The 14908-nt window shown below is 43.7% G+C and overlaps 1 protein-coding gene across 2 annotated transcripts in view; it reads left to right on the forward strand.

The window, feature by feature from the left end:
• Positions 1–13558, forward strand: part of ANKIB1 (ankyrin repeat and IBR domain containing 1) — a 225441-nt gene extending 211883 nt beyond the window's left edge. For both annotated transcript variants that reach the window (XM_068235266.1, XM_068235267.1), the window contains 5 exons: positions 4913–5091; positions 7626–7677; positions 9825–9933; positions 11988–12031; positions 12573–13558. In XM_068235266.1, the coding sequence (XP_068091367.1) occupies positions 4913–5091; positions 7626–7677; positions 9825–9933; positions 11988–12031; positions 12573–13295 (1107 nt within the window). In that variant the 3' untranslated portion in view covers positions 13296–13558. The remainder of the gene's footprint in view (positions 1–4912; positions 5092–7625; positions 7678–9824; positions 9934–11987; positions 12032–12572) is intronic.
• Positions 13559–14908: the final 1350 nt, after the last annotated feature.

A 14908-nucleotide genomic window follows, 5' to 3' on the forward strand; every position in this document is an offset into this window, starting at 1 on the left:
TCCTCTGTTGTTATTTTCACACACAGTTAATTAACAGCCTGTCTTTAACTTTAGAATTCTGGAGTTATTTTAAGGATTGAAGAGTTAACTTAAAGACAGAAGAGTTAACTTTAGGTTTGCCTGAGGTAAAATGTTTCCTGAATACTACATGCCTCATCACCATGATGATCACTCTAGAAAAGTTATCAAAGACAGGAGAGAATCTTAGTGAATTGAGGCCATAATCGTGTGAAGTGAGTAGGGAGGCTGGCTGCTATCTTACTATTTTAGCAGTTAAACTGCTGTTCAGGAAATGCTGTTGAAAACAAAGAAAACCCTCAGGGCAGGGGTCACACTTGTCTTTCCGTTTCTACACTTTTCAGAAAACTGAAAGACAAGTGTGACCTCTACCTTACAACAGCTAATGTAATTTATAGAGAAAACTGACAAATTGCGCAAGAAGTCAGTCTTTTTTCTGCACGCAAAATCTGCATTCAGTATGACCCAGCCCGTCGATTAACACGAGTTTTCAGTTGCAATCAGTTTTTCTGAGTAGAAAACGCGCACGAAAGCCGACAGGTGTGACTCCTGCCTGCGAATTCCTCATGAGGAGATGGACTGGCCCAAAACCTGTCGGTTCTGTCAGATTTTAACTGCCTGCTTTTTTCGCAATAGTGGTCCTTTAAGTAATAAAAAAAAAAGTGTTAAAATAAATTGGCCTGGAGCACTCGCAATCCTCTAAATAAATTGGCTGCTAAAGGGTTAAAGGATAAAGTAGTCGTGTGTGACTGACACACCTGAAACAAGCATGCAGCTAACCCAGTCACATTTCAGTCAAACATCTCTGCACGCTTGTTCAGGGTCTATGCTAAAAGTATTAGAGGCAGAGGATCAGCAGAACAGCCAGGCAACTGGCATTGTTTAAAAGGAAATAAATATATCTGCCTTTATATGTCTCTCACATTGGGACTGTAGTGACAATAACGTAATAAATAAAATTGCTTTTTTTTTTTTTATAATACAGGTAGTACCCAGTTAACAAACGAGATAGGGAGTGTAGGTTCGTTCTTAACCTGAATCTGTTCTTAAGTCAGAACACTGTGCCATCTCTGTCCCCTGTGCCTCCTCTGTGCCTCCAGTGTCCCCCTCTGTGTCACCTCTGTCCTCTGTACCTGTTTGTACAAGTTTTTTTCACATTTTTAAAATCGATGTTCTCAATAACTGCAAGTCCAATTTGAAGAAAAAAATGTTGGGCTTGTTCCCATGGAAACACTGCCGTTCGTAAGTCGGGGACTACCTGTAATCATTTATAGATTATTTAGTCAGTGTTTGCCCATTGTAAAATCTTTCCTTTGTCTGATTTACTTTCTGCAATTTATCCCTGGTGGTGACATCGTTAGTCCTGTCAGGTGCAGATCTGCGGAGTGTTCATTTTCTGAGCGTTCTGTAGCCAGTACAAATAATACCTGGTCACCCAGAATACTCTAGGAGGCGTATTCCACATAGCAAATCAGCCTAGGCTAAGCATCACTGGGAGGGCAGGGCTACTTAACAAGATACGGCAATATATAGATATAGGAGGTGTTTCTGATGTATGTAAGTGAGTATCCTGAGTAATTTACTGCGTTCTACTACTATATGTCACTACAGGGCCCTTTTAACCTCCTGGGCGATAATCCCGAGCTGAGCTCGGGGTATGTCGCGCAGGAGGAGTTCTCAGGCCCTGGTGGGCCGATTTGCATAATTTGTTTTTTGTTACACGCAGCTAGCACTTTGCTAGCTGCATGTAACTTCCGATCGCCGCCGATCCACCGCTACTCGCCGTGCCGCGCAGCCTGGCCAATCAGTGCCAGGCAGCGCTGAGGGGTGGATCGGGACTCCCTCTGACGTCACGACGTCCATGACGTCATTCCGCCCCGTCGCCATGACGACCGGGGAAGCCCAGCAGGAAATCCCGAACGGGAATTGCTGCTTACTCTGATCGCCGAAGGCGATCGGAGTGGGTGGGGGGGATGCCGCTGCGCAGCGGCTATCATGTAGCGAGCCCAGGGCTCGCTACATGATTTAAAAAATAAAAAAAAAATTTAAAAGTGCTGCGCCCCCTCCTGGGCGATGTAATTGTATTGCCCAGAGGGTTAAAGGACACATGAGGTGAAAATAAACGAATGAAATAAACAATTGTATCTATCCTCCGTCTCCTAAAAATGACTTTTTAAGATATTCCATAGTTTTATATTTTATTTAAAGCTACTTTTTCAGTTTTTACTGTTTTATTGTTTTTGCTCAATGACACATTCATTGAAGTATGCCAGAGCTAAAATCTATGAACTATTGAACCTTTTTAGCTCTTTCCTGCTCTCAGAAGCCATTTTGTGCTAGGAAAGTGTTCTATAGTTGTAACTTCTGTAGCCTGACACAGTCCTGACTCAGGCAGGAACTGACACTTACATACCTGATGTTTAATGCCTGGTACACCGCATGCAATTTCCTATCAGATAGATGGGTCGATAGATAATTTCTGACAGATCCGATCAGATTTCGATCGTTTTTCTGATCGATTGTGTGATCACTTCTATGCAAATCGATCAGAAAAATGATCAGAAATCAGATTGGACCTGTCAGAAATTATTCAACCCATCTATCTGATGGGAAATTGCATGGTGTATACCAGGCTTTAGTCTTTCAGGCAGAGAAAAAGAACACAGCCTAGTTATTTATGTGCTGGGCACTGTGCATACACGTTTATCCCATCATGTCACCTCGGGTATCCTTTAGGAATGTTATAACAGAACTATTTAAAGCAGGGGTCGGGAACCTATGGCTCGCGAGCCATATATGGCTCTTTTCATGCCTGCGTATGGCTCTCTGGCTCGCTAAAAGACGGGTGACAGAGCGGCCAGAGAGCCTGTGTTTAGTAATCTGCCCCGCTGTAATCTGCGCCGCCGCCCCGCCCCCCTCCTCCATGCCGGTAATCTGCGCCGCCGCCCCGCCCCCCTCCTCCATGCCGGGTCTTTGTAATTGCGCTGATGCTGGCGCTGCCTGTGTGATGTCACACGTTACGTGTGACACATTGGCGCAGCCGGCGGGAACTGAGGCAGCTTGGCGGGGGGAGGAGCCGACCCCACGACGTGCGACCCGGAGGCAGCCGCACCCATAGGTACTGCTCCGGAGCGCACAAGCCAGCAGCAGCCGTCGCCGCCGCCGCCGCAGGAGCCGCCGCAGTCACTCCAGGACAGGTCCAGGAGGTCACTCCAGTCTGGTAAATTCATTTGTGGGGAAATCGTCTGCCAATGAGATTGCATTTGTGGGGAAATCGTCTGCCAATGAGATAGGATAGGCATTTGTGGGGAAATTGTCTGCCAATGAGATTGCATTTGTGGGGAAATCGTCTGCCAATGAGATTGCATTTGTGGGGAAATCGTCTGCCAATGAGATTGCATTTGTGGGGAAATCGTCTGCCAATGAGATAGGATAGGCATTTGTGGGGAAATTGTCTGCCAATGAGATTGCATTTGTGGGGAAATCGTCTGCCAATGAGATTGCATTTGTGGGGAAATCGTCTGCCAATGAGATTGCATTTGTGGGGAAATCGTCTGCCAATGAGATAGGATAGGCATTTGTGGGGAAATCGTCTGCCAATGAGATTGCATTTGTGGGGAAATTGTCTGCCAATGAGATTGCATTTGTGGGGAAATTGTCTGCCAATGAGATTGCATTTGTGGGGAAATTGTCTGCCAATGAGATTGCATTTGTGGGGAAATTGTCTGCCAATGAGATTGCATTTGTGGGGAAATCGTCTGCCAATGAGATAGGATAGGCATTTGTGGGGAAATTGTCTGCCAATGAGATTGCACTTGTGGGGAAATTGTCTGCCAATGAGATTGCATTTGTGGGGAAATTGTCTGCCAATGAGATTGCATTTGTGGGGAAATCGTCTGCCAATGAGATTGCATTTGTGGGGAAATCGTCTGCCAATGAGATTGCATTTGTGGGGAAATCGTCTGCCAATGAGATTGCATTTGTGGGGAAATTGTCTGCCAATGAGATTGCATTTGTGGGGAAATTGTCTGCCAATGAGATTGCACTTGTGGGGAAATTGTCTGCCATGCAGCTCCAGAAGTCCCATTAATTCAGGGTAAGAAGTACTTTATTTATCAGGTGCTAATGGTAAACAATAAGTATCTGAATTCTTTTTAATAATGTTATGCAGTTGCTAACCATTAGCAACTGCATAACAACGTTATTAAAGAATGCAGACACTTATTGTACTTTAAAAAGTGTTTGTTTTGCATAAAATGTACACATTACCTTGTATTTAGTTTTAAACATATTGTATGGCTCTCACAGAATTTCATTTTAAAATATGTTGTGTTTATGGCTCTCTCGGCCAAAAAGGTTCCCTACCCCTGATTTAAAGAGACACTGAAGCGGAAAAAAAGTGATGATATCATGAATTGGTTGTGTAGTAGGCATAATTACTAGAACATTGGTATAAAAAAAAAATATTCTCATATTCTTATTTTCAGTTATACAGCTTTTTTATAACATTGCATCATTCTCTAATACTTGCAGTTTACACATTATTCAGCATTCTAAAAGTTTTTGCAGAACAGGCAGTGAACTTTTGACCTGTCCTGAACTGTTTTCTGCAAAAGAAAAACACAATACAGCTGAGATAACCTAATTAGAAGTCAGAGCTCTCACAGGGCTCAATGGCTATTTGCATAGATAACGCTTCCTGTACTGGAAACAAATATTAAACTTGTGTCTCTGCTCCTAAAGCTTTATTTGTTAGCTGCACTACACATACAAATCATTGTATCATGATTTTTTTTTTTCCGCTTCAGTGTCTCTTTAAGCAGGTTTGATCTATGGGACGGTTCTCAGGATTTGTAAAGCTGACCCATGTCCGTTGTTTTGTTGTTTCTCACAGACGGACTTAGAAATGGTGACTGAAGATCTGGCTCAGAAGGTGAACAGGCCTTACCTGCGCACGCCGCGCCATAAAATCATCCGAGCCGCGTGTCTGGTGCAGCAGAAACGGCAGGAGTTTCTGGCGTCCGTGGCCCGCGGCGTGGCTCCAGCCGACTCTCCAGAGGCCTCCAGACGCAGGTAACTGGCGTGGCACATGTAACCCTTTCCTCTCCAGGACAGCATTACCTACTGGCTCCTCATATAGGCTGGCGCTGATGGGAACGCAGCTGTGGAGGACGCCATTCTTCATCCATTCAACCGATTTCAGCTAGAAATCGATTGATTGGGCGGACCATGTTCTGGCACCGACTTTCTTCCTATTCAATAAAATGATTGAATTGGAAGGTGGATCGGGCCACAGTATTGATTAATGTATGGGCACCCTTAGTAATGCATAACAAGTTTTGATCATTTTTGCCCCATTGTCTCATTGTACATCTGCCCTCTGCTGGATCTGTTGTTTGGATTGTCGCATTGCACTCATTAATTACATATTGATGGGGCTTAAAATAGCCTCATCAGTCATGTGCCTCCTCTCAGCAGGGACTGCAGTCTAAAAATAGTCCCCGCTCCCTCCGCACTCGTCCCCTGCTGTGACTGAGAGACGCGCAAAGCCTCTCCTCTCATTTCTGCAAATACACAACTTACTTTATATAAAGGCTAGAGAATCTGCTGTACTCATTCCTGGATTTCCACTAAACAGGTTCCCTTACAAAAAAAAAAAAAAAGTAAAAAATAGCTTTTAATATCCTGATGACATCATCATTGTATCTTAGCAGCAGAGCAGTTGGGAGTGGCAGATTTCAGCCGCCTGTCTTAGCTCTCTATTGGACACAAGACTACACTTCCCATGATCACTAGCGGTAACTGTTAGCTGCCAATACCCAGCTGATGGTGCTGAACCCCAGTAGCGGATGTGAGTTTGGAAATTCTGCGGGCTACCATGTGATGATGGAATAAAATTTCAATAACGCACTCCCATTATCATCCCAATACAAGAAGTGCTGAAATTATTTTCTTTAAGCAGCTTCTTCAGAAAATAAATTAGTGTAACTAATAAGCAAAATTACTAGGATCTCTTAATTAATCTCAAGTGTACCTGTAGTGAAAAAAGAGCTACAAATGGATGCTTACCTAAGTTGAGCAAAGCCTCTGGATAATCCAGAGGCTTACCTGTCCCAGTCCTCCTTGCCATTAGGGACACCCCCCCCCCTTCCCAAAGCCCCGGAGGCTTACCTATCCCCCTCCTCCTTGCCGTTAGGGGACCCCCCCCAAAAGCCCCAGAGGCTTACCTATCCCCCTCCTCCTTGCCGTTAGGGGACCCCCCCCCCCCAAAGCCCCAGAGGCTTACCTGTCCCCCTTGCTGTTAGGACCCCCCCCACCCAGAGGCTTACCTGTCTTCCTTCCACCTTGCTGTTGGGACCCCCCCAGAGGCTTGCCTGTCCCCCTCCTCCTTGCTTTGAGGACCCCCCAAAGCCCAGAGGCTTACCTGTCCCCCTCCTCCTTGCTGTTAGGACCCCAGCAGAGGCTTACCTGTCCCCCTCCTCCTTGCTGTTAGGACCCCACCAAAGCCCCAGAGGCATCCTCATCCCCCTCCTTGCCGTTCCAGCCCAGGGATTCCCCAGAGCCCAGCATGGCCACACTGCAGGTGGCTTGCACCTGCACATTAGCAATGAGTCCTTGCTACTGCACAGGGCGGCCATGCTCATTCTCATACATAAGCATGGCCAGGAGCATCGGGGAAGGTGGGGGAGGGGTGGTCTCCCCAGCGCTGGAACAGCAAGGTGGGAGGGAACAGGCAAAGCTTCTGGAGGATCCGGAATCTGATCAGGATTCAGATCCTGATCAGATTCTGAATCTTTATTGGTGGCTTTAATTTTTTTGCTTTATTTTCTTTTGCCACTAGGGGCTGTTAGAGCCCCATGTGACAGTACTGAGTGGTGACAAGTTCTCTTTACCACCATGGGTATGACGATACCCCTGGTTGCTTTCTGTGGGAGATTAGGAGCAGAGAACCTTCATCTCCTCTGCTCTGCACCAGCCTCTGAGACACAGCTGCTGACAGGAAGTGCTCATGACATCACTTCCCTGTTATCCACTTATTTTTTGACATTATTGGTATGAGTTTTGGTGAGCTTTTATTTACTTTTAAAACAAACAAGATTTGGTACTTATCCGTTAGCCGGGCGCATCCGGCAGGTGGCGACAAAACTCCACCAGAGTTACATCTTTCCCTACTATCCATGTCGGCCTGGAGGCGGAATAGTAATTAGCGCCACCTGCCGGATGTGCCTGGCTAACGGATAAGTACCCAAGATTTTTTTTTCTTAATGCCCTTTTGATTTCTTAGTCTTATATTATTTGTTTGGAAAATAAGAAACAATTATGGTAAGCATTATGAGTAATGGAAAATTCAAGAATTGTGGCAAGTACTTTTTCACAGCACTGTATATAAATTGACTATAGAGGAGTTGCAGAATGTTCTCTCTGGTGCTCCTGAAATAGCAAAACGTCATTCTCAACATTTGCTTTGCATCTTCTATCTAGGAAACTGCACATCTTTCCAACATTCAGTTTTTAATTGTATGTTTCTTTTATATTGAACGCGTTTGCTTTGCCATTAACTTGTCTTTCCAACTTTGAGTCCTAAGCAAGTTTCTGTTTTATTACAGTTTCGCCGGAGGAACCTGGGACTGGGAGTATTTAGGATTTGCTTCTCCAGAGGTAAGTCTGCCACTTACACTATAACAGTCTTAGGGTAACTTTCCACCTCTCCAGAATAGTGAACCACTAAGGGGTCCATTCACACTATCTCAGTTGTTGTAATTAAAAGGACAACTGATGTGCATGGTAATGTCCATGTTTCCCTATGGCCTCTTTCATACCATACGCTGAAAAAATGATGCTTTTTTCACAATGCACTGTTATGGAGAAAAAAAATGCATTAAAGTTCAACACATTAAAGGAGTTCTTTCGCGAAAAAAGTAGGCAGTTAAAAAATGTGACAGATGACAGGTTTTGGGCCAGTCCATCTCCTCATGGGGGATTCTCAGGGATTTCTTTGTTTTCAACAGCATTTCCTGAACAACAGTTGCAAACTCTAACTGACATAATAGTGTGCAAGTGATTAGGGAGGCCGGCTGGTATCTTGCTATTTTGGCAGTTAAACTGCTGTTCAGGAAATGCTGTTGAAAACAAAGAAAGCCCTGAGAATCTCCCTTAAAAACATGGACTGGCCCAAAACCTGTCAACTGTCACATTTTTTAACTGCCTACTTTTTTCGCAAAAGAACCCCTTTAAGTGTAAAAGGGCCCTTAGGGGCCTTTTAGACTATATCAGGTGCTCTCAGTTGTAACTGAAAGGACAACTGATTTTCAAAGTAATGCCCATGTTTCCCTATGGCTCAGTTCACACTATACGCATTTTAACTGAAAGCTTTTTCACAATGCACTGCTACAGAAAGTTAAAATGCATCAGTTTTTCAGTATATAGTGTAAAAGAGGTTTAAGGAGTTCTGTTGAGCTTTTAAAAAAACAAAAACTGCCACTTACCTGGGGCTTCTATCGGCTCCCTGCAGCTGGCATGTCCCGCGCCGTCCTCTTCTGATGCGCCATTCCCAGCCGCCGTCACCGGTGTAATTATTCGTCTAACTACACGAATAGAAGTGTGGCCGCACGCAGGAGCGAGCGGGAGTTTACTGCGCAGGCGCGGTACAGGAACATTTTGTACTGCGCAGTAAGCTCCCGCTAAGGTCCCGCCAGCGAGACCACCATGGGACAGAGGAGGATGGGGGAAGCCTCGATAGGATTTTTTTGTTACAGAGTCTCTTTCAGGTGTGTGATTCAGAAACTACTGACTAGAAAGATCAGCAGTGCTGCCAGGCAACTGGCACTAAAAGGAAATATGTCAGCCTCCATATCCCTCTGACTTCAGGCTCCCTATGATGAGAGAAAGGATTACCAAGACCACCCTTGACTCAAGCTATGAGGTCATAACAGACTCCTGCGTAGCCACTCCGGTGTAAAGTAAATGTCTCTGTCATGTTCACCAAATAACCAAGAAGTTGTATGTAAAGAAAAAAAAGCACTTTCCAAGTGTAGCCTGGTAAGATTTGTATATATTATCCTCTCAAAGGATGAAGGCAAGATCCAAAGAGTTACTCACAACAAGTTCCTGCAATTTAAAATGCGTTCAAACTTCTAATACCATAAAGCAATGCTCCCTGCTGTTTTCTCGACTGGTTTCGCCAGGAAAGTTCCTTCAAGGAGTCAAACAATGGACAGGCAATGCACATTTAAATATAGAAGTTATCACCTTTTTAAATGCTGGTAAAATTTACTCTCTGGGTCTCCTTAGGCCACACCCCCTCCTTTTGTCTTGGCAGACACTCCCGAAATTGATGCACTGCTAGTTTGACCAATAGAAACATTCATTCTGTGTAATAGCCGGTTGTGTAACTCCAGCGGCCATCTTCTATTGTAAGGTTCGCCTAGGCGTATTGCACTCATCAGTTTATTACGTATCATCTTATGCAGTGGAGTCCAAGATTTTAGCCTGAGTATACAAATAGTGAATATAAATAGCTTGTTCAGTGGATGTAACTAAATAATCTATAATTAATAAATCAATAAATCTAAATAATTATGAGAACAAAAATTCAGACTCGTTGATGGTCCAGGATAAGAGGGTTCATGGCTGCTGCCACAGTGAGGATTAGTACTCTCCCCTCACTACTAATGGAAAACTCCCATACTGTAGGGGAGGGAAGATTTACAGGGCAGTGCTGAGCTAGTTAGTAGAATATGCACTAGGGGTGGCCTTTGTTTAGGGTTTGGATGGGATTTACTAACCATGAATGAACCTATTGACAGGAATACGAAGAATTTCAGTACCGGAGAAGACACCGACAACGCCGCCGTGACCTGCACAGTATGAGGAGCAACACTCCGGACCCCGATGACCACACAGAATGCACTTTGGGTATTTTCTGTTTCTCTAGTTTTCAAGGCACCCCAGCTCTGCCCAATGACCGTGTTACAGACATAATCACATGACCTGGTTGTAGGCCTAACATGTATGAACAGCTACCATGTGCCACAGGAGGGACGTGGTGCTGCTTGTTACATTTTATGTTGCTGCAATGTACAGGGATGTGCGCCGCTCCCTTCAATATAGACTAATTTGGTTGCGAGCACTAATTTGTAAGAAAGAAACTACAATTGCACACCAGGACCCTTGCCTTCGGACGGCTGGGCTTTACCAAACTTCTTTTTTGTTGCTATAAATTGTGTTTCCTGCCGGGTCCCGTCAACTAGTCTACCTCCCAATTATTTTACAGCCAACTAAAAACCAACATTGGAAATCTATCTCTTGATAAATTTTAGCCCTTAATATGGATTGTAATATCGACAGAAAACAAAATTGAGTGATATCTGAATAGTGTATGGCCAGTTTTAGGCACCTTATTACTTTGTTTTTGTCCTAATCAGGAAGAAGTCTCTATTGCATTAGAACAGGGGCGGTAGCAGCCCACATGCCTCCTGCATTCCTCTATATATATTTAAATAGGAACACCAGTGAAAATAATGTTTTAAAAAAGTGCTTCATATTTACAATAATTATGTATAAATGATTTAGTCAGTGTTTGCCCATTGTAAAAGCTTTTAAATCCCTGATTTACATTCTGACATTTATCACATGGTGACATTTTTACTGTTGGCAGGTGATGTAGCTGCTGCATGCTTTTTTGGCAGTTGGGAACAGCTGTAAACAGCTATTTCCCACAATGCAGCAAGGTTCACAGACAGGAAACTGCCAAGAGTACGTACTTTTCTTGTTTCTTGTGGGAGGGGTTTCACCACAATATCAGCCATACAGCGCCCCCTGATGGTCTGTTTGTGAAAAGGAATAGATTTATCATGTAAAAGGGGGTATCCGCTACTGATTGGGATAAAGTTCAATTTTTGGTCGGAGTTTCTCTTTAAGTAGCCAGCGATCAGCAAAGTGCAGAGACATGTAATCCTATGGGATTAATCTCACTGCAGTGCTTGAGCAGCACTTGCAATTTGCGAAAATCGCAAATGTGCTGCATGCAGCATTTTCTCAGCAAGCAATTGCAATGCGATTCTCATTCACTGAAATGACAATGGAAAAGCACAAGCATGGCAAAATCACAAAAAAATCGCAATGCAGAATCGTCCGGCCGAGGTGAACACAGCCACACTCACTGAAAGTCTGTACATTCTGTGACAAACTTGCAGCCGGGCCCCAGACTTACTCGGGCCCCATACTGCAGTCCCACCTGTGATGCCCTGAAGGCAACCCTGTCTCTCCCTCAATCCCTACAGAGTTGTGAGCAGCTTTGTGATACACACTGCACAAAACTTGTCAGGGCGGGAAGAGAGCAGAGGAATCTGGAGTCCGGCCCTCTATGGGTGGGCAGGATTCATAACACTGGTGGGCCAGATACACCCCTGGGCCATAGTTTACCCAGCCCTGCATTAGACCGTCAAAGCACGGTTTTGAGCTAGAAGCACAAATCCGTTCATAGACCTTTTTTGGTGTTGTATGTGTAGTAAGGATAATGAATAGAACTTTAGTAGCAAAGATCCGTCTCATTTTTATTTTCAGTTGTATAACTTTTTCTAACCTTGCATCATACTGTCACATTTGCAGTTTTAAAACCACCCTCTGTCTTTTAAGCTATAAAACAAAGCAGAAATAATGTCCCTTTTACCATTCATGCAGTAAAACCTTATCCCAAGCTGTCTCTCACTGCTTCTTGGCTGTTTACGTGCTTCAGAAAACAGGACTGTATTCGTCAGATAGCAGCTGATGTTTAACTCTTCCTGTACTGGAAAACAGTATGAGACTTGTTTTTTTTGCTACTAATGTTGTTCTATTTCTTAGCTGTACTACACATTCAATTCATGGTCACATAAGTTTATTTTCGGTTCAGGTTTGCTTTTATGGACATTCGCTGAAAGCAAGTGCTAGAATCCATGTTTTATCATATGAAACGCTTTTCATTTCAGAAACCCTGGAGGTACGTGGTAGTAGGAGGCATGGCACATCTACGGTGAGTACCAGTTATTTTCCTCACTATTGTCATTTCTTCTAAAAAATCACCAAGAGAAAAGACCGTGAAGCTGAATAAATAATACGTTAATGGATTCCCTTGAAACATATATAGCCTTTATGGAGTCCTTAAAAGAGGATGAAACTCTAAATTAGTGACAAAAATAAAAAGAAAAATCATACAGTGAGAAATTATTTATTTAGTTTACCTATCTTGTTGTTGTTAGTGTTTACAGTCTTCACTCTGCCCCTTCCTTTTCTGCTGAAGTGACTCAGTTGTTGCCAGGGCGATGCGTTTATTCAGCAGAGGGATGGGTTCAGAGTGAGCAATGATTACATTTGCTGATGAGCCAGAGATGAGCAAGCTTCTCCTGCTCTCTGCGGTGAAAATAAGTGTTTTTACATGCAGGAAATACTTGGGAACCCTTTCAAATGTTCTTTTATGTAGCTAAGAGTAGTTTTGGAATTTTTGTTCTGCAGTATAATCCCACTTCAAAAATAAAAATCAGATTTACAGTAATATCCCTTTTACTCATTGGCAGGCCCTGAGTTCCTTGGATGACGATGATCCCAACATCCTACTGGCCATACAGCTGTCTTTACAAGAATCTGGCCTCAATGTTGACGAAGAGACAAGACAGTTCCTCAATAACGAATCTTCACTAGGAGCCACAGGTTCATCTCTTCCCACGAGACTCGATCCCTCCCCGATAAGTCTCGAGAACCCAAGGTCTGCACTGAGCAGCTCAGAACTGCTGGAACTTGGCGAGAGTCTAGTCGTCAGGCTGGGTGCTAGTAACGACCCATATGTAATAGACCGCATACATTCTAATTCCTTCACCGATATTCCAACATCCAGCAGTGACCTCGATTCTTCTAGTCAAGACCCCAACATGAACGAGAACATCCTGGGAAACATCATGGCCTGGTTTCACGACAACCCTCAGAGCATTGCCCTTATTCCGTCTATGGCCTCAGAAACTGATGTCGATTTACAGCCGCTGAGCCTCAGCGAACTACCGCTTCCACCGCTTCCAAACCTGGCGGAAGAACACGCACTTTTTCAGGATGCACTAATTAACGAAGACCCAGAGACCAGAATGGAGGAAATTACTTCTGAGGAGACGGAAACTCAGGCCGAAGCGGTGTCACAGAGCGATGACCACACCAATGAAGTCACCAGCAGTGTGAACAGCTCTGAGGACATCTCCAGTAGAACTCCTGATCCTCCCACAGAATGGGTCGAACAAGTACATTTGGTATGAGCGCAACACATTGGACCCATCTGGATCCCGTGCATGGTGTCAGGTTGGACCCCGACAGGGCACCACCTGAAGTTTTAGACCACTTTACGTGATGGATTGTTTTGGGGATTTCCGTAAGACCTTTAACTCAACTTGAACTTTTAAAACTTTTTTTTCTGCATTTAACTAATGGAGTTTGATTGCCTTTTTTTCCTCTTTTTTTTCAAAAACAAGAAACAAGTAGAGGTGAATTCTTTACTCAAATAAAATGCAGTCTTCATGTAGCCTTAGTATGTTAATACTTACCTTGAAGATATGGGTTGAATTTTGTTTTTTGGCTTTTTTTTTAAAGATTACATAGATAGTTGAAGGAGACTTTGTTGTGTTGTCATACCTCAGTTTTATCCCCTCGACACAGATATATGTATCACTCCAATCATGATATTCCTTTTATTATTGTCACTTACGGTATGGTTGATAGTAGTTTTAACTACGGCAGTGAAACCTACATTTTTAGAAAGACGACTTTGATGTTGCTAATTGAATTCGGTGTGAGAATCGACACAACTTTTTGTTTTTTTTTCCGGTGAAGTCACTCCCGTTTTTCGTACTGCCTTATTTTTTCTCTCCAAAGAAATTATCCAGTGTTTAGTGTGATCTATTGGAAGTTGACTTGTAATCGCCACATGAAACTGCGCTTGATAGATTTCATTCGTACGAACAAATTTTTGGCTTGTAACTCTTATTTACCCCCTTGATGGGATTTTACATTTTTAAGCTGCCCTAGATGGGACATCTCCTTTTAAGCTTTCTAGAAGTTCCTGCTAAATATTATTTTCTTAAATGCGGACACCAGGCAGATCTATTATATTACCTTTCCATTGGTGGCTGTATTATAAGTAAAACAACAGTCTTGCTCCCAGGATCCGTGTGGTTCTGCATAGCCAAGATCAGCGTACTGCTTGGCAAATGTCTTTCTTTGCTTTGGGAAACCATCTTCTGTGCTGGGCTGTTAAGCACCATTATTCTGGTCTTGAACACACCCCTTGCAAGCCTGTTGTGCTGAGCAGAATAATGTCACGGCATTAACCCCTCCCCCAGATGTGTGAGATTTCCTTTTAAGGCATCTTTGAGGTACTGGAGATAATTTGTTTTGGCATTTGAAATACAGATGGTTGTTGTACAGCGTAATTTATTGAACCATGTCCCTGAAACTCCAGCCTTAAAGGACAACTGAAATGGAAAAAAAAATGTGAACTAAGCCCATGGTGGGCTAGATTGCTCGATCTCTTCAGGGTCTGCTTTTGTCTTCAGGGTCTTTTCCGTTCCCATACATTTAATATTCGACTGGGCACTTCAGTGGAAGAATCTGGAGGAAGAGCCTGTATGAGTGATTGAACTGCACATGTGCGAGTTGCAGACAGAGCATGCCCAGTAAAAGGGAGCACTCGTGCACTAAAGAATGAAGAAGTACATGACTGCTTTCTTCCACTGGGCATGTGCAGTTTGGAGCCCGCACAAGCGCAGTTCAGAATCGCTCATTCACTGCTCTGGTGAACTTCTGGAAAGCTGTGCAGGAAGCAACCTTGAAATTCAGAGTACGGTCACGGCACGTGTACCTGCTCCCCAATATT

The sequence above is a fragment of the Hyperolius riggenbachi genome, chromosome 5, assembly GCF_040937935.1.
Source record: "Hyperolius riggenbachi isolate aHypRig1 chromosome 5, aHypRig1.pri, whole genome shotgun sequence".
Classification (NCBI taxonomy): domain Eukaryota; kingdom Metazoa; phylum Chordata; class Amphibia; order Anura; family Hyperoliidae; genus Hyperolius; species Hyperolius riggenbachi.